The 25,167-nt window shown below is 47.6% G+C and overlaps 1 protein-coding gene across 4 annotated transcripts in view; it reads right to left on the reverse strand.

The window, feature by feature from the left end:
- INSC (INSC spindle orientation adaptor protein) overlaps window positions 1-25,167 on the reverse strand; it is a 135,420-nt gene that overhangs the window by 105,153 nt on the left and 5,100 nt on the right. The window contains exon 1 of one of the 4 annotated variants that reach the window (XM_041729717.1): window positions 19,921-20,200. The exons of 1 other annotated variant lie outside the window; for it this stretch is intronic. In XM_041729717.1, coding sequence (XP_041585651.1) covers window positions 19,921-20,016 — 96 coding nt within the window. In that variant the 5' untranslated portion in view covers window positions 20,017-20,200. Of the gene's footprint in view, window positions 1-17,833; window positions 17,911-19,920; window positions 20,201-25,167 lie in introns of those variants that run through there. 2 more of the 4 variants (XM_041729719.1, XM_041729718.1) reach the window with 2 other exon arrangements.

Genomic DNA, 25,167 nt, shown 5'->3' on the forward strand with positions numbered 1-25,167 from the left:
GCACAAACACAAGAAAGGAAACTTATAGGCCAATCTCATGTATGAACATAGATAAAAATATACTAAACAAACTATCAAACAACCCAGCCGTATATAAAAAGGATAATATACCATGGCCAAGTTGGTGTTAGCCTAATGTTTTAGCTGTTTTAACATCAGAAAATAGATAATGAAACCCACTACATTAATAGGCTAAAAAAGAAAAACCTTATGATCATCTTAACAGATGAAGAAAAACAACTTTATAAAATTCGACAGCCATTTATAATAAAGCATTTTAGTAAACTAGAAATATAATAGACCTTCTCTAAATTGATTAAAGGGCATCTAACAAGAAAAAAATATACCAGGACTGACATACTTCATGACGACATGTTGAAAGCATTTCCTATGAGACCAAAAGCAAAATAAAAATGCACAGTTCCCACTAACTTCTATTCATTATTGTACCACAGATCTTAGCTAGAATAGAAAGAAAGAAAATGTATAAGAATGGAAAGAAACAAAACTGTCATTATTTACGGTTGATATGACTCTCCACAAGGCTGCCACATCTGCCTAAGCACACTAGCACACAGCCAAGGGAGTGAGTGGAGGCTGCATTTGGCCTCGGCTGTGCCCACCCAGTCACACACCTTACACAGAGCTGGGCCCACGAAACACAAACCTGTAGCCCACTTGGCAAGCCAAGTCTCCAGGGGTTCATATTTCCCTAGATATGACATCATTCTCTAATTTTTATTAAAATGTAGCATAAACTAGCAAGTCGCTCTCATTGTGAACATAGAAAGCTCAAACGTATCTACAAGTAAACTATTTTAATTCACACAATGGCTTAGAAAGTGGCAATAAATGAATATACAAAAGTCAAGTATATCCCAGACACTGGCACAAATGTAAAGTGAAATTTAGGGGAAAAAAACATTAACAAGAGCAACAAAAACATGTAAGGTACACACAAATTAACCTTAAATGTACAAGTTCCTTGATGAGAAAAAAAAATAATATTATTAGAAGATTTTAAAGAAGGCCAAAATAAATGAAGAGGAATTTCATATATATAGATAGGAAAATGTCAATGTACCGCAAACTGATGTATAGGTACAATGTAATCCCAATCCAATCCCCACAGGATTTCTTCCCCCAGAACTTCATGAATTAAATCTGAAATGTATAATCAAGATTATTCCTGAAAAAGAAAATTAATGTCTAAGGTTGAAAACAAGACAAGGGCACCCATTTTCAACACTGTTATTCAAAATAGTACTAGGAGTTCTAGCCAGAGAAATTAGGCAAGTAAAGGACATAAGAGGCATCCAAATCAGATAGGGAGAAGTAAAACGACGGACTCTGTTGGCAGATGACATGATGCTATATATAAAAAACCCTAAAGAATACACCAAAAACCTATTAGAACTAATGAATGAATTCAGTATAGTTTCAGGATTAAAAATCAACATATAAAAAAAGCTGCATTTCTATGCACTAATAACTATCTAAAAACAAAATAAAGACAATAATCTCATTTACAATAGCATCAAAAAGAACAAAATACTTAGGAATAAATTTAACCAGTTAAATTTAACTTACAGGGATCCCTGGGTGGCGCAGCGGTTTGGCGCCTGCCTTTGGCCCAGGGCGTGATCCTGGAGACCCGGGATCGAATCCCACGTCAGGCTCCCGGTGCATGGAGCCTGCTTCTCCCTCTGCCTGTGTCTCTGCCCCTCTCTCTCTCTCTGTGACTATCATAAAAAAAAAAAAAAAGTTAAAAAAAAAAAAATTTAACTTACAAATAAATTTAATAAATACTTAGGAAAAATATGTACACTGACAACTCTAAGACACTGATGAAAGAAACTGAAGAAGACACTAATAAATGGAATGACATACCATGTTCATAGATGAAAATAATTAATATTGTTAAAATGTCCATACTACACAAAGCCATCTACAGACCCAATGTAATTCTTATGGCATTTTTTTACAGAAAGATAAAACTAGCCTAAAATTCATATGGCATCACAAATGACCCCAAAGCAATCTTAAGAAAAAACAAAACTGGCAGCTTTCTGATTCCAAACTATATTATAAAGCTATACTATTCAAAACTGTATGGGACAAGCATAAAAACACACAGACAAGTGGGAAAAATCAAGAGCCCAGATATAATTCCCCATGTATATGGTTAACTAACAGGGAGCCTTAGTGTTCTTAAACACTCAGTGGGGAAAAGAGAATCTCTTCCATAAGCAGTGCTGGGAAAACTAAATATTCACATGCAAAAGAATGAAAGAGAACCCCAATTTATACTACTCACAAAAATCAATTCAAAATAGATTAAAGACTAATTTTCAGACCAAAACTCCTAGAAGAAAGCATAGGAGAAAAACTCTTTGAAATTGGTCTTGACAATGACATGGCAGCCACTCAGGGCTCAATGGGGCAATGAAAAAGATTGCAATGGTGGGGGAGGGACTTCCTCCTCTCTCATCCTCTTACCCCTTCCTTTCTTCCTCCTCCTTTTCATTCCAAATCTCACCCACTTCCCCTCAGGGCACTCCGATCCTACATAAAGGCACAGCTTCCCAGCACTGCAGGGATAATAGGGTGCAAGCCTACAACTATTGCCCCAACACCAGTTGTGGAAAAACTGATTTGAAGGCATCCCCCGGTTTGAACAAAGGAAAGGGCCAGGATTTCAAGTGTCTCTGGTTTTGCACTGGAGACCCTTCATGGCTTAATATCAAGATGAAAAAAACTGGAAACTGATCGTAACCTTATTCCAAGTCAGAATAAAAAGATTTGTTGTAGTGGCAGCCCTACCTGCTCAAAACCATTCTAAGATTTTGTGTGTGTGTGACGCCCCTGAGTTTGGAGGTGAGCTGCACAAAGATGGAGAAAAATTCTTCTTCCCTCCACACAATGTGGTTCTGAATCATATTCACAAGGCTGCCATTAGTGACCTTCTTAAGTTCAAGGCTCATCCCAAGAGGAGGACGGAATTTGAAGAGCAGAATGAGAATGAAGCAGAGACCCCTAACTGCATCCATTCAGTGCAAAAATACTGCACAAACAGAGAAAGTCAGTGTTATCCAGGACTTTGTGAAAAATGTGCCTGGAAGCCCACTCAAGCTCACATCCCACTTGAGAAGGCTGGTCATCCAGCAGGCCATGTTTTTCTGTCTAGCCATGTGAAGAAAAGAGGCTCCATATCTAAATCTGACCGGCTGAGAAAAGCATACCTGCCTGATGGATCTGAGAATGAGAACCAACTCCTCAACTCATGAGACTGTTGACAAGGAGGTTGCCACAATCATGATCAAGACAAATGTGGAATATTAAAGTTGAACAACAGAAGAAAATAGAAGCAACAGAAGCAAAAAACAAACCAAAAACAAAAACAAAAAAACAAAAAACAAAATGGGACTACATCAAACTAAAAAGCTTCTGCACAGCAAAAGAAATAGTCAACAGAGTGAAAAGGGTAGAATGGGAAAAATATTTGCAAAGCGTACATCTGATAAGGGGTTAATACCCAAAATATATAAGGTGCTCCTACAACTCAATAGCAAAAAAAAAATTAATTTAGAAATCAGTTAAAAATGTACGAAAGGCTTGAATAGACGTTTTTTTCAAAGAAGACATACAAATGACCAACACATACATGAAAGGTGTTCAACCTCAATCATCATCAGGGAAATGCAAATCAAACCACAATGAGATATCACTTCACACCTGTCAGAACAGCATCAAAAAGACGAGCAATAACAAGTGTTGGTGACAATGTGGAGAAAAGGGAACACTTGTACACTGCTAGGGGGGGTGTAAATTGGTACAACCATTATGGAAAACAGTATGGAGGTTCCTCAAGAAAATTAAAAATAGAACTACCATATGATCCAGTGATCTCGCATCTAAGAATATATCTGAAGGAAATGAAATCAGTATCTCAAAGAGCTATCTGTACCCCACATTCCTTGCAGCATGATTTGTAAGAGCAGAGACATGGAAATATTACATTTTGTGTGTGTGTGTGTGTGTGTGTGTGTGTGCGTGTGGGTGTGTGTGTGTGAAAGCTGCAGAGGGTCTGCTTTTTGCCCTGGCCAGCCTATGGGTATCCAGGCACAGGGGCCAGCACAACCCCTCAGCCCTGGGCCGGGGGCTGCCCTGGCTTAGAACACTTTAACCTCACATGGCAGGGGGATGTGGGGACTCATGCTCTTATCCTGGTACTTCTGCACCTGATAAAAACCACAGTCCCCATCCCATACAGTCCTTAGAACCCCTTGCCAAACCACCCAGAAAGTGGCACAAAAAATCACACCATCCGTCAAGACACCAACAACCACCTCTCATCTCTGCCGGTAACTAACCTTGACAACTCTGTCAAGTTACTAACCTCTCTGGACCTCTTTTCTCTTATCCAAACTGGAGATAATAATATATATTTGATTATCTGGCACAGCTGTTGTAAGACTGATGATACATAAGAATGGAGTTGACACTGCTTTGTATCTCTATATGACGTCATAAATGTTAGAGGCATTTGGTTAGGCAATATGGTCTATGGAGTAAGAGTCTCTTAAAAGACCCAAAGGAATGAATCTGTAACAGTAGCATTTCAGGCGAAGTGAAAAATGAGCCCTGGACCAAGATAGAAATCTAGAAGTTGGGGCCTAACCAAAAAATCTCTTTTAACATAATGTAAGCAAGAAACCTGGCATGTTACGGGAGGACAGGTCCTCAAGAATTGTCTCGTCCAATCTTGCAGCTTATGCGAAGGGAAACCAAGGCCGGGAGAAGGTGAATGACTTATCCAAATAAACAGCAAATTTGTAGCTGAACCCAGACTAGCATTCACGTTCTTTCTTCCTTCTTCTCAGGTTCTGTCCTGATACTGGCCCATGATGCTATGCTGGTCCATTCTGCTCTATGATGCTACCTTGGAGAGAGAATGTAATGACCTGACATCTGAAGGAAACACCACTACCTTCCCCAGGGTACTCGCTGGGGGTGGGGGGGTTGGGGTGGGGTGTTGAGCACCTATTTTCCTGAATCCAGAAGTTCAGTTTGCTCATGAGTCTAAGTCACTCTCCTCTGCGTGGAAACCCTCTGCGACTCCACAGCGCAAGACAAACAGAACGTGTTGACCAAGAGCTTAAGAATCAATTACAAATCCAATAGTGACACAGACCACAGGGCCGGGGCTGGCAGGAGCTATAGCCCAAATCCCTGTGACTCTTCAGAAAATTGTCTCCAGTTCAGCCCTCCCCACAAGGATCCTGAATGTGGGGATGGGGCTATGTCAAAGGACCTTCCATCTGTAATCCTGCCTTTGAGTTGCAGACTTCTGCATGCTTTGGAGAGAGGACATGTTCTTAAAGAAGTGGCCTTTAGCTGGTTAGGACAACAGAAAAGCAAATATGTGGGTCTAGTGAAGTCTCTGGACCCCGAGCCTCGGGCCAGACCAAGGACTGGACTTACATCCCAAATATGTATCCCAGGTGTCTATGTGGGAACTGCTAAACCCCCTGGGGGATGCTCTTTACCTCCAGCTGGGCAAGGACTTTGTCCCCTGCAGTGGCCTCAGGCATAGCACACCCTGGCCCATCACACACCTGTCTCCTTACCCTCTCAGCAGTCATCTGCATGGCTGCTGCCCCACTGACTCACTCACACCCATGATCCCCAGTGGGCCTTTGCCAAGAGCTCTGAGTATGACTGAGCTAGAAATTGTCCCAGGCCAGGTCACATAAGTGCATGAGGAATCCAGAGCCAGCTCTACCCCCATCAGCAGGCAGCTCTCCCTGAGCCCACATCTGGCCCACACTGAGGCCCACCTAACACTTTCTTGGTCTGGGTCAAGAGGGAAGACAGTATGGTCAGGGGGTGGGGCAGGGTATCTGCTCTGTATCAGGCCTCAGCCAAATGACAGAGAGGTAAATGAATAAAACAATTTTCTTTTTCTTAGAATTTCCTCTTCCATTGAAAGAAAAATATAAATGTATAATTCAATCTAGTAATTCCTCCAACAGGGGTTCAAATAAGATGTTTGACCTTTCTCTTGCCACGTGTGCTCTAGACGGTCTTGAACATTTTATGCCCCTTCTGGGCTTCCAATTGCCCCATCTGGAAGGGGAGTGGAGTGGGTTAGATGAGCTTCTATTCTGAACCTCATGTTCCTATGATCCAATCCCTCCCCAGAAACATCTATAAGAGTCATTCATGGCTAGAGGTCAGATGAGACCCAAACTATTTTCCAGATTGCTCTGCCCAGAACTCAGATTTCTCTGTGTTCTTTGCTTAAAGGTGAGTTACAGGAGACATCTGAGTTTGTCCCAGGGACACCCACTCACCTCACCTTGCTATTCTTGGCCAGTAGAGCCCCCACATCATCTCATCCCTGCCCACCGTGCATCTGGGGAGCACTGCAACAGTATCTCCAACCCCAGGGACGCTGTGGGTCATGAGCCTAAGATTTTGCCTTTCAAAGGCAATTCTTTTCTTTTTGGCCTCCAGCCTCCAGCCTCCCTTGCCATTCTGGCGTTAGTTTCAACCCCTTAAAACATAGCTCTCATAACATCTCTTTGAAAACCTGTTACATCTCCCCAGTATCTCTTTTTTTTAAAAAAAGATTTTATTTATTTATTCATGAGAGACACAGAGGGAGGCAGAGACATAGGCAGAGGAAGAAGCAGGCTCCCTGCAGGAAGCCTGATGCAGGACTCGATCCCAGGACCCTGGGATCACTACCTGAGCCAAAGGCAGATGCTCAACCACTGAGCCACCCAAGTGCCCCATCTTAACTCAAGTCTAAACTTCTTAGCCTGGTGCTCATGACTCCCCAGACCTTGTCTTCAGCCCACCCCACCCCACCTCTTTTGGCATTACCACCCTATACCCCCCCACACTATGTCCTTTATGTTCAAGCTTCAAGGCACATTCCTTGCTATTCTTCAGAGCTGATCTGCTGTCCCTACCCATCAAGATTCAACACAGATTGAATCTTGAATTCCTCCTTGGAAGCGTACTCATACTCCCCAAACCACAAGGCACCCAAAATACTAAAGTACTGACACCATTCATACTTGCCAAGGCCCACTTGGTTTTCTAACTGACTGGTGATCTCCCATGGGTGCATCTAGCACCCCCTACTGGGGCCCAAGTCCCAGAAGAACATGCCCCTGTCAACTGGCATCTAGCATAATGCTCTACGTGTACCAGGTAAAGACTTATAAAGACTTCACTTGTAGTGAAGGTAGCTGGACAAATGATGGAGGGACAAAGGAGCAGATGAACAGTGATGGAAAGTCTCAGACAAGAGGCCATGTTGCATTGGTGGAATAAAAACTGAAATGGATGGAGGAATAAATGAGTAAGTGGACCTTGGTCCTGGCCACCACCGTCTCTCACCTGCATTAGTACGATAGGTTCTTAACTTGCCTTCCTTCCTACTCTCAATAAACCACCATTGTAGCAGCTGGAGTATGTCATTTCTCTGCTCAAAACCTTCCAATGTCCATCCATCACCCAGATTAAAAGCCAAAGTTCTCCAAATAACTCACAAGGCCTTTCATGACCTTGTCCAAATTATTGCACTGACTTCAACTCTTTGGCTTTGATTTCACTCCAGGCATATGGACCTTCATGTTCCTCCTCAGGCCTATGTCATGGATTTTATCTTTAGTCTTCCATTTGACTGCTCTACCCCCAAATATTCACACAGTTTGCCCTTCCACTTCCTCCTGGCCTCTGGTTAAATATCTGCTTATCAGAAAGAATTCCCTGACTCCTTACAGATGTATAAACCCTCTCCCACCCTTGGGATTCCCTTGCCTTCCATGTATTTCTCCATAGTGCTCAGTACCATTTGCATACAGCATGTCAACCTCCTTACTGTCCATCTTCCCACACCAGAAAGCAGATTATACAAGAGCATGTGTTTTGCTCACTGCTGTATCTCCAGTGCCTAGAACAATGCATGGCACAGAATAGGTACTAGGTAGAGAGTTGTTGACTGGATCGAGTGAATGAGTCTGTAACTGAGATCCCTGGCACCTTCAGGCATTTTTTTAAGATGCTCTTATCTGGTATGGTTGCCATTGTCCTGTGTCTGCTCAGTTCCAATCCTGTCCAATGTCACAACAGATGGACAGCACTCGTTCTTAGGGACTCTTTGGAAACAGCAAACTTAAAGAACTGAAAGAGCATCTTCTGGAGGGAATGGGGCCAGGATTAGTCTACTGCCTGGTTCCCAATGCCACATTTTAAAATCCTCTTCTCCCTCCTCCTGCCAGCTGGTCTGCAAATCCCACAGGGTTAAAAGTACAATTCTGCTAGAAAATGAAGAAGAAAACAAAAGCATTCTCTTTTCCACGGTGGAGCGCATAGGGAGCTGTGTTTCTCTTTCCCCTTTGGACCTCAGCCCCAAGCACCTCTGCAGAGCCCAGCTACCACCTTCCATCTATCTGATCAAGGAGCCTATTTCCTAGCTCTCTTCAAATGGAAAAGAGGGCAGGACCTTAGAAGAGCAGAAAGTGAGATAGGAAGAGCATCCTCATGGCAGCTTCTGGTTTCCCTTTCTTCCTGTGAACAGCCTGCAATCACACACGGCCCTCAAACAGTACAATGGAATCTCCCCACCCCAATGGTCTCTTCGCCTTGAGCTTCTGGGCCGTGAGAACCAAGTGAAAGAAGGATATAGAAGAGGAGGCATGCAGGTGATTCACCAGCCTTGAGTCCTGCGATAAATCCAACATAAATTCTTGTCTGTGGCTGGACAGTTGGGTGTTAGGAGGGGTGAAAGGAGTAAGTGACTTAAATGAAGACAAAGTAGATCATTGAATGAGTGAGTGAGGAATGCAAGAGCCAGTGAGCCACAGTGATGAATAGACTGTCTGTCCCAGTGCTAATGGCCTCATCACAAGGATGGCTCGCTCTCTGGGCGTAGTAAGACACGCTCTCTGAGTGCTCTTGTAGGCCTAAGTCTAGTGCAATCTCAGGGGTGGGGAGGAAAGTGTCAGCTCCTGACCCATGTGATGTATCCTACAAATAACTCTCCAGCTCCAAGGAGCCTACATAAGTTTCTAAAGATCCTTCATCAAAGCAGCTGCTGTGGAGCCAAGTCAGGACCACTGAAGGCCCCTCGGATCTCCTGTATCCTCTACAAACCAGGGTAGATGGGGAAGCCATAGCTCAAGGATGCTTTGTGACTTAGCTCCCTCCTCCAATGAGCTCCTTAGAATCATCTAGGGATTAGATGTCATAGATTACCAGTCTCCAAAAAGCTGCTGAATGACAATCTAAGGTGTTTGCCCAGAAGATGGTAAGATCTTTGGGGGGAGGGGCTGATAGGCACCTCAAATATCCTATGTCCTAAAATGACTTATCTTCCTCCCTAAATCTACCTTTTCTTTAGAATTCTTATTCTACTGATGGCATGACCATCTATCTGGTTGTTCAGCTGATACAACTTCATTCATTCATTCATCCAACAAATATTTGTGGCATGTGTCAGTAACATTAATAACTGCTAGGATCAAACAATAAATAGCCCTCACAGAGCTCATAGTCAAAGAGGAAAAAGAGGCATTAATTATCATGTGATAATTGTAATAAATCTAAAGTTACAACTGTGATAAACCCTTGAAAGGGGTAAGTGGTGTTTTAATGCCTTAAAAAATGGGATTGGACAGAGTTGTGGAGGTCACAGAAGTGACAACTGGGCTAAGAACTGAGAGACAAGTAGGAATTCAGTATGTGAAGATATGAAGGAAGAGCGTTCTAAGACATGAAGGAACAGCAAATGCAATGGTCAATGATAGGGGAGGAGCCTGACAAGCCCAAGAGACTGAGACAAAGCCAGTATGGCAGAAAGGAGCTGGGTAGGAGGATGTAGGAGATGGTGGTAGGGTCAGACAAACAAGACTTTGTGTTCGGTCTTTATCTTAAGATCAACAGGAAGCAACTGAAGTATTTTCAAGGAGGGAAATGACATGAACAAGTTGCGTTCTGAAAGGCACTCTAGCTGTGTGTGGTGAACAAACTGGAGAGAGCCAGCATGGACACAGCTGGGCCAGTTAGGAGGCTCTGGTGGGGCTACTGCACGAAGATGAAAATGTTGCCTTGAACCCAAGGGATCCTAATGGAGATGGACATACAGAAGTGACGAATTTCAGAGACACTTACAAGAGAACATCAACCAGACTTGGTGAGGGATGACACACAGGCTCTGAGGGAGAGAGGTGCTGAGGAGGATTGCCAGCACTCCCGACGTGCGCAGCTGTGTGGATGAAAGAGCTGTTCAAGGAGATCTAACATATATGACGAGGATCTTGTCATTAAAACAAACTCCAGGCTTTAGTTACATCTCACTTCCTCAAAGAGGCCCTCTCTGATCACTCAATCTAAAGTACCTGTATGCTACTACTCCCTATTTCAGTCTCTTGTGGGGTTTTTTCTTTCTAAAAATATAAATAATTTCTTGTACTCTTAATCATAAAAATAAATATGGACATATACCTATAGGTCCTATATAGGTATATGTCCTAGCTTTGTTTGCTAAAAGGGCCTAGAAACAATGGCACACCCAAAAGCAAGGAGCATATATTGCCCCAGATCTTGGTTTCCAAATACCATTCTCCACTAAAAGGATCCAGGGCTTCTTGGAGAAACAGCTAGTTCCAGGGTCAGAGCAAGAAAAAAGTAAAATGAGCCCGGGACATTTTGCTACAGTAGCTAGTAAGCAAATGCTCAGAGCATCATGGTAACAAGGCATGAAGAAACAGGAGCCAGTTCACAGAGGAGCTTCCCACTGATCAAATGTGGGGCAAGTTGAAGATCAAAATAAAATATATGAACTGATTTGGACCCACTGAATACATTTTAAAATTTTTATTTTTTTTATTTTTTTTACATTTTAAAAATTTAGTTCATAGTGATGAAAGAAGGGAGCAGTGGAAAGAGAAAGAAAAGGAGAAGGGAAAGAGCTGGACTACCCTAGGATGCCAACTAGTAAATATAGAAGAAACCATGCATTCAGCAGTGTCAATGATGATAAAATTAGTGGGTAAAAGTTTGAGAGTATTTACATTATCTCAAAATATCTTTCCACAAACTACTTAGTAATTACAGAGGGTACAACAGTCATTTCACCATGGAGAAACTGGTGAACATTACCTTAAGCAAGAGATGAGGGCTTCCATCACCAGCACTGGGACAGTCCCCACATCCTGTGCTTGTGAAGATGATCACTTCACTTCGGTAGTATTGCTGCTCAAAAATGCATATGCTAATCAGGTAGTGCCATCAGGTAAGCCCCAGTGGAGGGAAAGCCAACAAAATAACTGGCGTCTTCTAGTCAAAAACATGAAGGTGGGAAAAGACAAAGCAGAGGAATTGCTCCAGATGTAAGGACACCAAGGATACAAGACAACAAAATGTAATCTGTGGGTTGGATCCTGAATGGGGCAAGGAAGGGAAAGCCACTGTCGGGACAGAAGTGTACTGTGGTAAGAGAATATCCTTTTTTTTAAGGAAATGCACACTTAAGCATTTCGGGGTGAAGAGGCATCGTGTCTCTAATTTACTCTTAAATTCATCAGAAATATGAATATTGTATATATGTATTCATATATGCATACATCATAAAACAATGAATATAATAATAAACAATAAGATACATTATAGAGAACCGAAATATGCATAAATAATAAAAATAATGTATTTTTTATATTATTGGAGAGAGAATGAAAACGATAAAGTCAATGAAGCGTCCTGAAATGACTAAGGGATTTGGATAAAGCGGGATTTCTTTCACCAGCCTTGCAACTTCTCATTAATTCGATATGGTATCCAAATTAAAAGTGACATACATGGCGCCTTGGGTGGCTCAGTTGGTTAAATGTCTGCCTTTGGCCCAGGTCATGATCTCAGGGTCCTGGGATCGAGTCCTACATTGGGCTCCCTGCTCAGCAGGGAGTCTGCTTCTCCCTCTCCCTCTACCCCTTCCCTTCCCTCCCCTCCCCTCATGCTCTATCATACTCTTTCTCTCTCTCAAATTAAAAAAAAACAAACAAATGAACAAGCAACATACAAATTGCTTGGTTCTTCGTTTGTTGAATGAATGAGTGAGCCCATATCCAACAATGACCCTCCCCTGCTTCTAGCTTCAAAGCCCCTAGTGCCTGTCCATGACTGTCATGACAAAATCCACATTAACACAGCCTTCAAGGCCTGACATCCACGGAGAGCCCTCTGTAATGTCTCCCGTCTCACTTCTCATCACTCCCAATGACCCCATACCACGCACTCCCGTCAGACTGCCTCAAGTTCCCTAATCTTACCACACTAGACGACACTCTGTCTTAGCATGTGCTGGTCTCTCAGCCTAGAATGCCCTCCTCTGATCCTCTTAGAGACCTCCTGTTATCTTCCCAGATCCAGACCAAGAGTTTCCACCTCGTGGAAGGCCTCTCTGATTGCCCCAGTAGGACACGACATTTCCTCTTCTGATACACCAAGGCGTCCAGGACCCGCTGGGATCATGTCCCACAGACAAGCCTGTCACTGCTTACAAGCCACATGGTCTGACTGCGGTTGGAGGACCAGGATCTGCCCTGCTCATCTCTATTCCCTGTGCCCTGCACAGATCCTGGCACACCACAGGGTCTCAGTTGGGATTTGTGGTGTGAATAAACGAAAAATAGTAATTGAACTTTCTGCATCTTCTGAGAGACTCCCTTGACTTCATTATGTTCAAAAACTACAGAAAGTGAGAGAAATCTGTTCTTCCCTTATTTTACACACAAGGAAAGTGAGACGCAGAGGAAGTAAGTTAACCCAGTGTACCCAGAGGCTGAGCTAGAGCTGGAGTCCAGGTCTGTTGCCCATCAGTCTGGTGGTCTTCCCCAGAAGGTGAGTGGGATAAGGAGGAAGGATATGCCATTCGTGGTTCCCCTACCCTATGTCAGAGCCTACACTTCAGCAAACTATCTAGTGCTAGCAATGCCAGAGCGTTATAAGGAACCCCATTTTACAGACAAGGAAACTGGGGGCTCCAGGTCAGATCCCTCTGATGACAAAGCCCATGCTCTTTTCTCTGCACACTGCCAGCCCATACAGCCCTCCTCTGACCCTCTATCAGAGGCAGTGAGACAGCCTGAGTCCATCCTTCTGTCTCTCAACCATGTGCTTTAAGCCAGCACCACACACAGGCCCACAATGCAGCCCACACTCCCCGACCACAGGCTGTATTTTACATGGTTTCCAAACCCAGGATATTTGGGTTGTAAGACAAAACCTCCCTTCTCCAGCAGAAAGTGAACACGACACACAATAACCCAGCCAAATTGCTGATGCCTATAGACACTGCATCATGCCGTGATGGGGTCTGGTCTGCCCAGAGACGTCCTCACAGGATCCTGGACTCCCCCAGAGCTTGGCACCGAGGGGACCCTGGAGGGGGAGGGAGACTGAGCTGGCTGCATCGCAGAGTCTGGGTGGAGGCTCCATTCCCAGGGCAGGGGAGAAGTGATCCGGGGGAGAAGTAAAGCCACAGAAGCCCAGTGCTGCCCACCCCAAGAGAATGGGGGTGATCCCTGCCAATCCAAGCAAACTCCCGACCCCACCCCTGCTTCCCACAGAGGGGCAGTCTCCGTTTGAGCCTGGCAAGGCCTACGATGCTGATGTTCAAGTCCCGGGGCCAGAGAAGTCGGGCCCTTCGCCCTTCCCCGTTGTCCCAAAGGGGTGGATTTTCCCATTTTCAAACCTTTTGAACCGGAGTTCTCTGCAGACACTCACTACAGACTCCGACGTCAGACACACCTGGATGTAACCATGGCCAGTTCTTCAGCTTCCCCATCTTCAAAACAGGAGTGCCTGTCTCACAGGGTCGCTTCAGAGGTTTCATGAAACAAAAGATGCAAAGAACCCAACGAGGGGCTGGCCTTTAGCAGATACTAAATGAATGGGAGTAACCGGGAGTTAGCCTTTCCCCCAGCCGCTCTGACAGCAGGCCCAACACTGTTGCTGGATCTTAAACCTCTTCTCATTTGGTGGCACTAAAAGTCCTGGGAACACCTCAAATTCTCAGCAGAGACGCAATCAAATCTGTCTTACCTTTTTGACATGACGTGTATCGGGAAGGAGGAAACCCCTCACGTGCACCAGCCCACCTGCACATCACTTAGTACCAGGTGTTTCCCAGGACCTCAGGCCAATGACTCCTCCTTCCCACTTTGTAACCAAATGCTTTTGGGAGGATCAATGTTAAATGTGGTTAACAGCCACCAGTGTGTGGGGGGGGGAGGGGGCGACCTCATGCACACTGAGAAGCAGAACCCCAATATAGTGCCTGAAAGCCCACCACTAGAGTCCTTCTAACCATTCTTTAGTGCTAAACACTGCCTTCCACTGCTCCCCTTGCCAAACATTAATGGCATCGGGCAGGGTAAAATAATCAGTCTTGGAGTCAATTAGTTACAAGTCTCAGCAACTTTCAATACAGCCAGAGCCCTGTCCTGCATTCAGAGGCCCCTGGTGGCCTACATCTCTTATAGGTAAGAGGTGACAAATAACTCCCTAACCACTTGGTAGACTTGAAACCTCCTCATTGGGAAGGAGAAAAAAGTGAGCATTTGTCTATGACCTCATAGGTCTGGGAAAGGGGGCAGAAAAGCCTCCTTGTATGTCCCTCCACATTCCGGACCCCAGACTCCCCAACCTGAGCTCTGGTTCCAGAAGAGCCATCCTGATCAGAGACTATGTGGTCCATGCTGGGGGAGGCAGAGTTCAAGTCCAAGAGACACAGACCTCCCAGCAGAGCCCTGGGCCTAGACAAGGTCACATGAAGAAGGGGTGGCCTTGGGGCCAGGGCCAGGCTTAGGGCAGGGGTCACACTCCTTCGGGCATCCAGACACTCAGGCTTTTGAGACAGGGAGGAGCTGGCAGCTGAAGTACTCAGAGCAAGGGGCATTTATCAATGGCCCAATTCATTCCCAACAATCCCCATTGTCTGAGCCAGCACAGAGATGGGCATTATCTCCCGGCGCTGCTAGAAAGAAAAGCCCCAAGACATAGTCATGAGTCTGAGTCCAAAGATACAAGAAGCCAAAATTAAGACATGGTTTGAAAACCAAGTGAAATATTTGAAATTGGAAGTGTCCCCCCCAAAAATCTATGCAACATGCTTCCCATCCTCACAGGCAAATAAAACGCTTACTTGCTGGCTGTTCATTTATTTATTCTGATCTCTTTCTACAAAGGATATGGGAATTTGCATTCAAAGATGCGTGCACCACATCGTTGTTAAAGCAGAGATTAAAGGTAAAGCCAGGGTTCCAGTTAACACAAGTACTACGGTGAAGCAATGTGATGAACTAAGAGCTTCCTAGCAGCCGGAGTAGGAAGAGAAACACACAGGTTATGTCATGAGCTCAGGGGTCACACAGACCTATAGAAATCCCTTGAGCACTCTCAGCCTCAGTTTCCTTGTCAGGAAAAAAAAAAAAAATGGGACTATTAACCTAAGAAGGTTGCTGTGAAAAGTAAAGGAAATAAAGCATATATTCAAGATTCAATAAATACGTTTCTATTACCATTCTTACACGTCATAATTGCTATTATTCTGTTGTCTGATTTGTCCTCCTTAAACTGGAACTATGTTAACCCTGTGGGGTTGCCCTGATGCTCTATGGTTCCCCATTGTTGCTCTGAAGTTCTGGACTAGCAGGTACATGTATTTGATTAAGGGAGGGGGTTGGGGGGAGAGGAAACAGACCAGGACTGAGTCACCATGAGTCCCCTAGTTTTCTAGTCTTTTCTTGAGTCTGTGGTGGCTGGGGCCCCTACAAAGGGGAAGGCTAGGGAAGGTATGCAGACTTCCTTCACTCTGCAAGAAGGCTGCCAGGCTGACCAGAGCCTGCCCTTACTGAACCATCCCCAGGGGTCAGGCTGAGGACCAGGGCAGGGGAGAGTAGCTCCCTGCACCCTGCTCGGGAAATGGCTGAAGATCATCTCTCCCCTGCATATAAGGAGACTTGGTGGGGTGAGAGCTCAGACACTCCTTGGGCCAAACCATAAACACTAAGTAGGATAAAGCCAATGTCATCTAACTTCCCAGGTGAAGGAGCACGTAAGTCAGGGCCCCTCACTGAAGCCTGCCCAGAGAAGAATGACATGGATGGAAGAGTTCTAGAAGCCATCATAACAACAACAACAATTCCTCCGAGCACTATTTAGTGTGTCCCCGGTGGTCCCCGGGGGAAGGAGGCCAGGGAGAACAAGATTCTATCAAGCAAAGAGACAACCACTGGGGGAAGGGAGAGGAAGCAAACCCAAAGCCAGCTCTTGCAGCCTAGCCTGAGATGGGAGACTCAAAATAGGGTTGATTAAAAACCAAAGAGGGGACCCCTGGGTGGCACAGCGGTTTAGCACCTGCCTTTGGCCCAGGGCGCGATCCTGGAGACCCGGGATCGAATCCCATGTTGGGCTCCCGGTGCATGGAGCCTGCTTCTCCCTCTGCCTATGTCTCTGTCTCTCTCTCTCTCTCTCTCTCTCTCTCTCTGTGACTATCATAAATGAATTAAAAAAAAAAAAACCCAAAGAGAAAGAATCAGCCCAGCTCGACTCACTGTCCTTCCCTGTCAAGTGACAGCGGTGTGGCCCCAGTCCCCAGAAGGCTCATGGCTTTTCCACAGCAGGGGGAATCCGGAGCAAACCAGAGCGGCCTCTCTGCCTCAGTCTGCAAGCCTGGCCTTTGCATTTGTAAGAGGGTAAAAGCTGCTTCTGAGTCCAGGACCCTTAAGCCCCAGGCTACACTGGCAGCCTCAGTTCTAGACCAAACGGGAACCCCCAGAGGCACTGTGTTATCCAGCATCTGCCCAGAATCCACAGCCAAAGTCCCTTACTTAAGATAATCCTCACCAGGGGATCCCTGGATGGCTCAGAGGTTTAGTGCCTGCCTTAGGCCCAGGGTGTGATCCTGGAGTCCCTGGATCGAGTCCCGCATCGGGCTCCCTGCATGGAGCCTGCTTCTCCCTCCTCCTGTATCTCTGCCTCTCTTTCTCTCTCTCTTTCTCTCTCTCTCTCTCTCTCTCTCTCTCTCTCTCTGTCTCTCATGAATAAATAAATACAATCTTTAAAAAGATAATCCTCACCATGGCCAAGTTCTCCTTGGTCCAAGGTGCCATACATAGGCTAAAGGGGACCCAGAAAGGAGGTCTGGAGGCTGAGAGCCCGTAAGCTGGGGGCTGGGAGGGGGGCATGTTTGTGCATATGCACAGCGCACACACGGAGGTACGTGCTGCATACAAGTCACCGTCCACAGGTACACGCGTTGAAAGCATGCGAGTGTCTGCGTGGACGTCCCCACTGGAAGTGCACGCAAGGCTGGCGCGTGTGGGTCGCAACGTGTGTACACAGGAGCGGCTGGGCGTGGGGGTGGGAGCGCCCTTCGGGTGTTGGTGAGCGCGCACGACTCACGGGTGGCCTGCTCAACCCCTCACTGTCCTCTCACGCCCTCCTGCCTCCTGGGGTGGCCGGCGGCTCCCCCACGCTGCGCCCTGGCCCTGGCCGTCCCGCCGGGTCCCCCGAGCGCCACCGACCCCGGGGTCGCGCAAGGACTCCGAGCCCCCCCCGCCCCGCTTACCGCCCCCGAACGACCCACAGGGGAGACATCCCACCTGGGGACAAGCTCGGCCACCCGGGAAGTCCGCGCAGGCCCCCTGCGCCTCCGAGCGCGCCCAGCCCTGGGCCCCCGCGGCCCCGGCCCCCCGCACAGCGCGGCCCCTGCACCTGAGCCCCCGCGCGCGCCCCCACGCGCTCCCCCACTCACGCACGGCCTGGCACGCGCGCTGCACAGGTCCCCAGGCTCGCGGGGGGCCGCGGGCTCCGCCAGGGCGCGTCGGGGGCTCCTCGGGCGGGAGCCGCGGCCTCGGAGGCGGGGCGCCGCGGGGCTCCCGAGGCCGGGCCGGGAGGGGCCGCCCCCGCCCCGCCCCCGCCCCCAGCCCGCCCCCTGCCCGCTCCCCGCCGCGGGACCTTCCACGCCCGCGCGCCCCGCCCCATCCCCGCGGGCCGCGGAGCTCCTTCGGCGGCCCCGTCGGGGCGCTCGCTCCCGCCTAAGTAGAGCCCGGGCTCGGCCCCGGGCCCGCGGGAGGCAGGGCCGGGGCGCACCCCCGGGGGCGAGGAGGTCGGGGTGCCCACGTGCGCCCCGCGCGCGGCAGCATCTGCAGAGGGGCGGGGGGGGGGGGGTCGGCGCGGTTCCCACGCTCTGCGGAGGGAGCCGGTCCCCAAATGCCTGGCGCGCGACTTGGCTTATGCGCCGCAGGTGCTTCCCTTCGGAATCTAAGCGGCCCAGGTAAGGTCACCGACCTGCCAAAAACCACAGAGGCTGGTTGTCGAGACTCCTTTCTGGCTCGGGGCACACCAAACTTCCCCTCTGGACTCCTCTGTGTCAGATGGCTAAGTCTAGGGGAAAAAAAGGCCGATTCCTACCCAAAAGCTCAGGAATGTTGCATTCCTGAACGGGAAGGAAGCTGCAAGGTCATTCCATCCAATTGCCTCCGCCCTGCGGAGGCATAAATCCAACCCGGCCTGAACGGCCCTCGCCACTCTGGGGGATCATGAAGGTAAGTCAGCCCCGAGCACCCCCCAACCCCCCACCGTCAGGCCCTCTTCCTTCCTTGCACCCTCTAGTTGGCAGGAAGTTCTCCTTGGCATCTAGCCGAAATCCCTCATGTGTAAACTATATCAATATACTCACGCTCCGTGTTCAGAAGAGGGAAGGAGGCCAGCTCCAGCTCCAGCTCCATGACACAATGGCTGCTCCAAGGTCCCATCTCAGCCTTCTCTTCCCTGATGCTAATATCTTTGTTCGCTTTTCCAGGCCCTGGCTAACAAGGACAGTTGCACCCAGACCCTGCACACGTCGCAGCTCCTGACATTAACTCAACTGCCCCAGCTCTCTGGGAACCCAGGCTCTGGGGACCCAAGTCATTCAGAGGAGCCAGCTTCACCGACAGCTTCCATCTATCCAGGGGAGCCTGATTCCACCCCCCAGCCCCTGCAGAGGAGCTTGGGTTCCTATTTCAACCACATCTGTCTCAGGGCCTGGGAGCAGATCTTGAGGCCCCAGACACCCACATGGCTGGGCATTTAACACTGGGGCCTCAGCCTCCCTCGAATGGGCACTGTTTGCGGAATCTTTTCTCTGAGTCCATTTCTGGTAGGTTGGATTGTATAATAAAAATAGTCTGGGGGCACCTGGGTGGCTCAGTAGGTTAACCATCTGCCTTCAGGTCAGGTCGTGATCTTCAGGTCCTGGGATTGAGCCCCACATCGGGCTCCCTGCTCAGCGGGGAGTTTGCTTCTCTCTCACTCTCCCTTTGCCCACCCTCCCTGCCCATTCCCACCCCCTTTCTCTCCCCCTCAAATAAATAAATACAATCTTTAAAAAAAAAAGTCTGGACTTTCTCCTCAAAGAGACCTAACTTTCCATCCTGCCTTTACTACTTTCTAGCTGGGTGTCCTTGGACAAGTCACTTAGCCTCTGTATGACTCAGTTTTCCCCTATTTACAATAGGAATCATAATAATCTGCCTAGCTCAGAGGGCGTTACAAGTGTGAGATGAGACCAGGAATGTAAAAGTACCTGGAAAGCCAAGATATTTTTTAGTATGCTAGTAATGGAATGAGGCTTAGGTCATAAACAGGATAAGTACTGGCAAAGCCTCAGAAACCTTTTATTTCCAGGACCAAAATTTGTGCCTGGGTTTCAGAGCAAGAGAAGAACAGACTTGGTTTGCTAGAGGTTCCTTTAGGGCACTTGTATGAATGTCCCCCACCCTGCATTCCCCAGTAAACACACACACACACACACACACACACACACACACACACACACTCACTTTCCCAGATACCTACTGTACAGTCCAGTCTCCTGGCCTCCTGTCGGCCCCATAGGCCCCAGCTGCCTCTACCCTCGCTGGCCGCCTCTCCATTCCCCGGAGGCCGCCTCATGGCTGCAGCAACTCCAAATCTCCCTACAGAGGCCCCTGCGGGCAACTCCTCTCTCCTCGCTCATCCTTCTGGGCCATGGCTCCACCAACCCTGAAGTCAAGGCGAAGGTGGCAGAGGCCTTCTCCAAGGCAAGGCAGTTCGGAATTGAGGCCGCCCAGGGGAGCTCAGAGCTGGAACACCATCCCCCTTGACCCCCTCCTCTCTGTCTGCCTGGCTTCCCAGTGCTGTCCTGTTTAATTCTTAATGGAAATTCCATCCCTAGCGCCGGCCTGGCTGGCTTAGGGAGTCCAGGCTTGGGCCAACAGCAAACTCCACCCAGAGACAAGAGGCCCGTCTGGCCATATAAACACAGATACACCATAGGCACATACGTGTATACACACACGAGCAGAGACACTTGCCCAGAGACATTCACAAATTCAGAGATTCTCACCCAGATACACCAAAAGATACAAGGCATTATAGTCACTAAGACTTAGGGCACGGTGCTAAGTACTTTGCCGATATCAACTCCCCTGATCCCCACAATAACACTCCATTCTGGTGTTATCCCCAACGTACACATGAGGAAACTGAGGCATAGGGAGACTAAGCCACTTGCATAAGGCATGTAGTAATGATAGCCTAACGCAGCAGCACTAAGAACTGTGGAAGGGGCTTATGTGCATTTTCGTTTTGCTACAAAAAGTCGTCACTTTTTGTGGAAGTTACTATTATCCCATTGTACAGACAAGGAAAATGGAGGTTGAGTGGTTTAAGTCACCTGACGGTGGGCTCAGAGCTTGTGACATGCAGGCCAGCTTTATACAGACATGCACGGGAAACCTCGCAGATGAACATGAGACACACAGGCAAGGAGATACATGCGCACCCGAGCACGCACTCAGAGGCACAACCGTGGCTGTGCACAACCAAAAGAAGCCTCAGGAATTGTCTAGAGCTGCCTTAGGCAAAGGTCTCCTGTAGCCTGAGTCCGTGCTCTACTTCCCCTCCAGCTCCACCAACTTCACAAATTACTTTAGTAAGGGCAAGTTCAGACCTAAATGGAGGGAAGATTTCGGGTTTACAGTTGAGCCAGCCAGGTCAGTAATCAGCCCCCCCACCTCAGCTCCAAATCTGCTTGGCCCAACATACCTCAAGGTCAGTGGAAGAAGGCGAGGGTGCACTTTTCTGAAGGGATCTGGAGGGAATACCTCAGAGACTCTGGGCACTGTTGAGAAGCTGGCCTAGGAGGGCTCCCGGCCCCCAGGACCAGATGAGGGACGACAAGGCCCCAATCAGGGTACAGCAGGAGAGCTCAGATAGAACAGGGCATGTGTTGCCCGAGGGAGCTGGAACCACATTACAGTCATGGTCAGACTTCGGTGGGAGGACGAATGGAGGAGAAGACAGGGCAGGGCCATGATGTAGGACAAGTAGCAACATCCAGAGCCCCAAGTCCAGGGAGTTAAGAGAACAGGCCTGCAGAAGGAGGGAAGCGTTCGGCATCCAAGAACTTGTCCACTGCTTGAAGCTTTCACACTATGCTGGACATCTCCAAGCAGAGTCTGTGCTGGCCCTGGGCCTCCCCCCAGGCAGCCCCACCAGAGAACACCCAGGAAGGCCTGTCATAATCAGGCTTACCTCCGTTGTCTGTTGTGGTTTCCCACCCTGCACCCCCATCCCAGAATCCCCTGTTTGTGTTCTCACAAGCCCATCCACTCCATGGGCCCAGGACAGCTCAGCAGGGCAGCCCCATGGGCCATCTGGATGGTAAAAAGGTTTTAGGAAAAAGGAATGCCAAACTCCCACAAGTGAACCTGGAATCACATCGTCAGGCAAGGGATCTAAGAGGCCTTAGAGCGATTCTGAATCAGAGAATTTGCATTCCTAAAAAGTTCTCTCTCTGTGTGTCTCTCATGAATAAATAAATAATTTTTTTAAAGTTAAAAAAAATAGTTAAAAAATAGTTAAAAATAGTTTAAAAAAAAGTTTTTAAAAAGTTTAAAAAAATTAATTTTTTAAAAAGTTTTTAAATGTATTTATTCATGAGAGACACACACACACACACACACAGAGGCAGAGACACAGGCAGAGGGAGAAGCAGGCTCCATGCAGGGAGCCCGATGTGGGACTTGATCCCGGGTCTCCAGGATGACGCCCTGGGCTAAAGGCAGATGCTCAACTGCTGAGCCACCCGGGCTGCCCAGCATCTGGAATTGTAACTGGTCAGACCAAAGGTTATTAGTGGCCAGATCACTGAACTGGAGTGCCCTGGACAGCAGGCACATGAATTCCAGGCACTGAGGGCCTCAGGGCTAACTTGCCCTTCCCAAGCCTGAATTGTTCAGCTCTTCATTGAATTCAGAGAGATTCCTAAGCATCCTCCCCAGAAGTTCCCTGCCTTACAGTAATAAGCTATTTTCCATTACTTCCAACCAAAACCACCTTTGGAAATAAAGCCACAGAGCAAGTTAATAGAATTAAGAACCCAGGATCCCCACCCCCTTGCCTTGCCCCTATTTCCAGCTCTCAGATGGGCTACAGAAGAATGAGTAAGCATGGAAATAAGCCATTCCTCAGGGCAATGGTTTTTTACAAGAGGATCCCAACCAGTGACCCTGGGCTTGTATAGGAAATGCAAATTCTCAGGTCTCCCCTCACAACTAAGGAATCAGAAACTCTGGGGCTGAGGTCCAACAAGCTATGGCTTCACAAACCATCTGGGTGATTCTGATGCCCACTAACCTTCGAAGACTGCCATTCTAGAAGGAGGGGCTATAGTTTCTGCTTCCATGACAATGAACTGAAAGCTGTTTGGCTCAGGAGGAAAGGTCATCAGGGTGCCAGACCAGCACCAGCTGTTTGGCCGTCACACGCCTTCCTGGCCGGCCTCCTTAACCCCAGTGCTCCTGGGGACTCCAGCATCAGAGCTGTGGCCATGCATTTTGAGCTAAGACAGAGGCCCTCTTTCCAAAGTCTAAGGGGCCAACGTCTTTCCAAAAACAGCAGGACAAGCTCATAAGAGATACAGCAGAGAAAAGTTCTGTCACTGTCTCAGTGTCTAATTGAGGGAGTGACTCAGTGGACATTGCTCAACCCTTTGGGTCTCAGAAGCTTGCTCTGGCTGGCCTGGGGAGAGCTTCAGAAGCCTTCTAGAAGGAGGCCTATCAAGGACCTGGCTCTAGAAGCCACTTCACCCTCTCCAGTGTCCGTCCACTATTTTCTCTGCTTCTTGGGCTCCCAGGTTCAGAAAGAAGAAAAGATTTGAGGGTAATTTAAAAAGTGAGGTCTTGGGGTACCTGGTTAATTCAGTTGGTTGAGCATCTAACTCTTGATCTCAGCTCAGGTCTTGATTTCAGGGTTGTGTGTTCAAGCCCTAAAGCCCTACACTGGATTACACACACACACACACACACACACACACACAAAGTGAGGTCTTAAGAAGAGGAACAAAATAATAAAAAGAACTACTACTACTATATCAATAGGAATTGACTTCTTCCAGGATATTATGGTTTACCTTCTTTACGTCTCATCATGATCTAACGATAGTTATACTATCTGATAGTTATTACTATTCCCATTTTAGAGGTGAGGAAACAGGGACTAAGCAAGACTAAGTAGCTCTCCCAGGATCACATAGGCAGGGAGTGGAAGATCAAAGATTCAAACCCAGGTCTGACTGACTCTAGGCCCCACAAGTTTCACAAGATACAACACAAGAACATAGGTACAGAGGGCAGAAGGAAGTACACCTGCTGCTGAGACAGATGGTCAGGGGCTAGCTCAGCTAGGATGCAGAAGGAGAACCAGAAGGGTCTTTTCCTAAAGTGGGGGGCCAAAATAGGAACAGAGCCTTGAGGAGTCAAGGAAGGAACATCCCAGCTCCCCTGGGAGGTAGGGGAAGAAGAAATTAGGAATGACAATCGCGGCCAGGTTAGAGTTGAAAAACATACATTTGAAAGGAAGCCAGCGAGAGCAATTACACAAGCCAGATCTCAGTGATTCTAGATCTGAGTTGGAGACAAGGGCTGAGAGGTATCCTAAATTGGGATTGCAAGGACCCTACCATCTATGGGGAAAAGCCTAATGGCTGGGACTCTCCCTCACTATGGTTGGGGGTGCCCTAAGTGGGGCACTGTGTGGTGCTGCTCTGAAGAACTTGCTCCTAACCCTGAAGAACATGGCCCAGGTTCCCAGACAGAACGGAGTCTGTCAATAGAGAGGTGGTCAGTGTGGGCACAGGGAGCCAATGAGGAAGCTATGGAGCCTGGTGAGGAAAGAACTTTCCCCATCTGGAGAGTGGAAGGCCCTGGACCTGGTTATAAGTTGGAATCAAGGCAAGTTATTAAATGGTACCACCTCTGACCAGCTGATTAAAAACACATAAATCAAATAAAAAAAATAAAAGTCATCTTTTGATTCCTCTTAACTCATCACCCCCCCAACACCCAGCTTGTCAGTCCATCCTGTCTGCTCTACTTCCATATTGAATCCATAACCATCTAGACTCCATTAACCACAAAGCAGTCAGAGTCATCCTTTACCAATGTAGATGAGGATCCTCCTCCAATCTAAGTCTTTGACAGCTTATTTTTGCCTTAGAATAAAAATTCTAGACCCTTTACTCTGGCTCACAAAACTCTATATGATTCTTCTCTCTCTCAGGATCACATCTTCTCTCAGGTCATGTCATATTCCTGAGAGGGGTCTTCCCTGACCTCCCAAATGAGAAGAACCTTCCCCCATCATCCTCCTGTTTATACCAAGTATCACTCTCTGAAATTTCTTGGTTTATTTATCTGTTTGATTATTGCCTTCTCTCTCACCCTCTGCTCCACAAGAACAGAGGCCCTATCTTATGGTGCAGTGTCTGGCACATAGTAGAAATTCCAGACACTTCTGTGGAATGGTTCAAGCCGGGTAGAACCCAATGTAGCAGAGCAAAGAAGTGGCAGAGATCATTCAGGAACCAGAGGCTGAAGAGATAAATGGAGCCAAATAGAATATCCGGCCCCTAAAAGGCAGAGAACTTGGGTTTCCAAAAATTTTCCCTGAGAAGAGCATCTAACAGCTTACCTGACCTGGAAGTTCCATGAGACACATCTATATTCTAACAATATCTTTTTAAATTTCTCCTAAGCTGACTTGAGTTTTTGTTCCTTCTGC

Source organism: Vulpes lagopus, chromosome 15 (genome assembly GCF_018345385.1).
Source record: "Vulpes lagopus strain Blue_001 chromosome 15, ASM1834538v1, whole genome shotgun sequence".
In the NCBI taxonomy this organism is placed as follows: Eukaryota; Metazoa; Chordata; class Mammalia; order Carnivora; family Canidae; genus Vulpes; species Vulpes lagopus.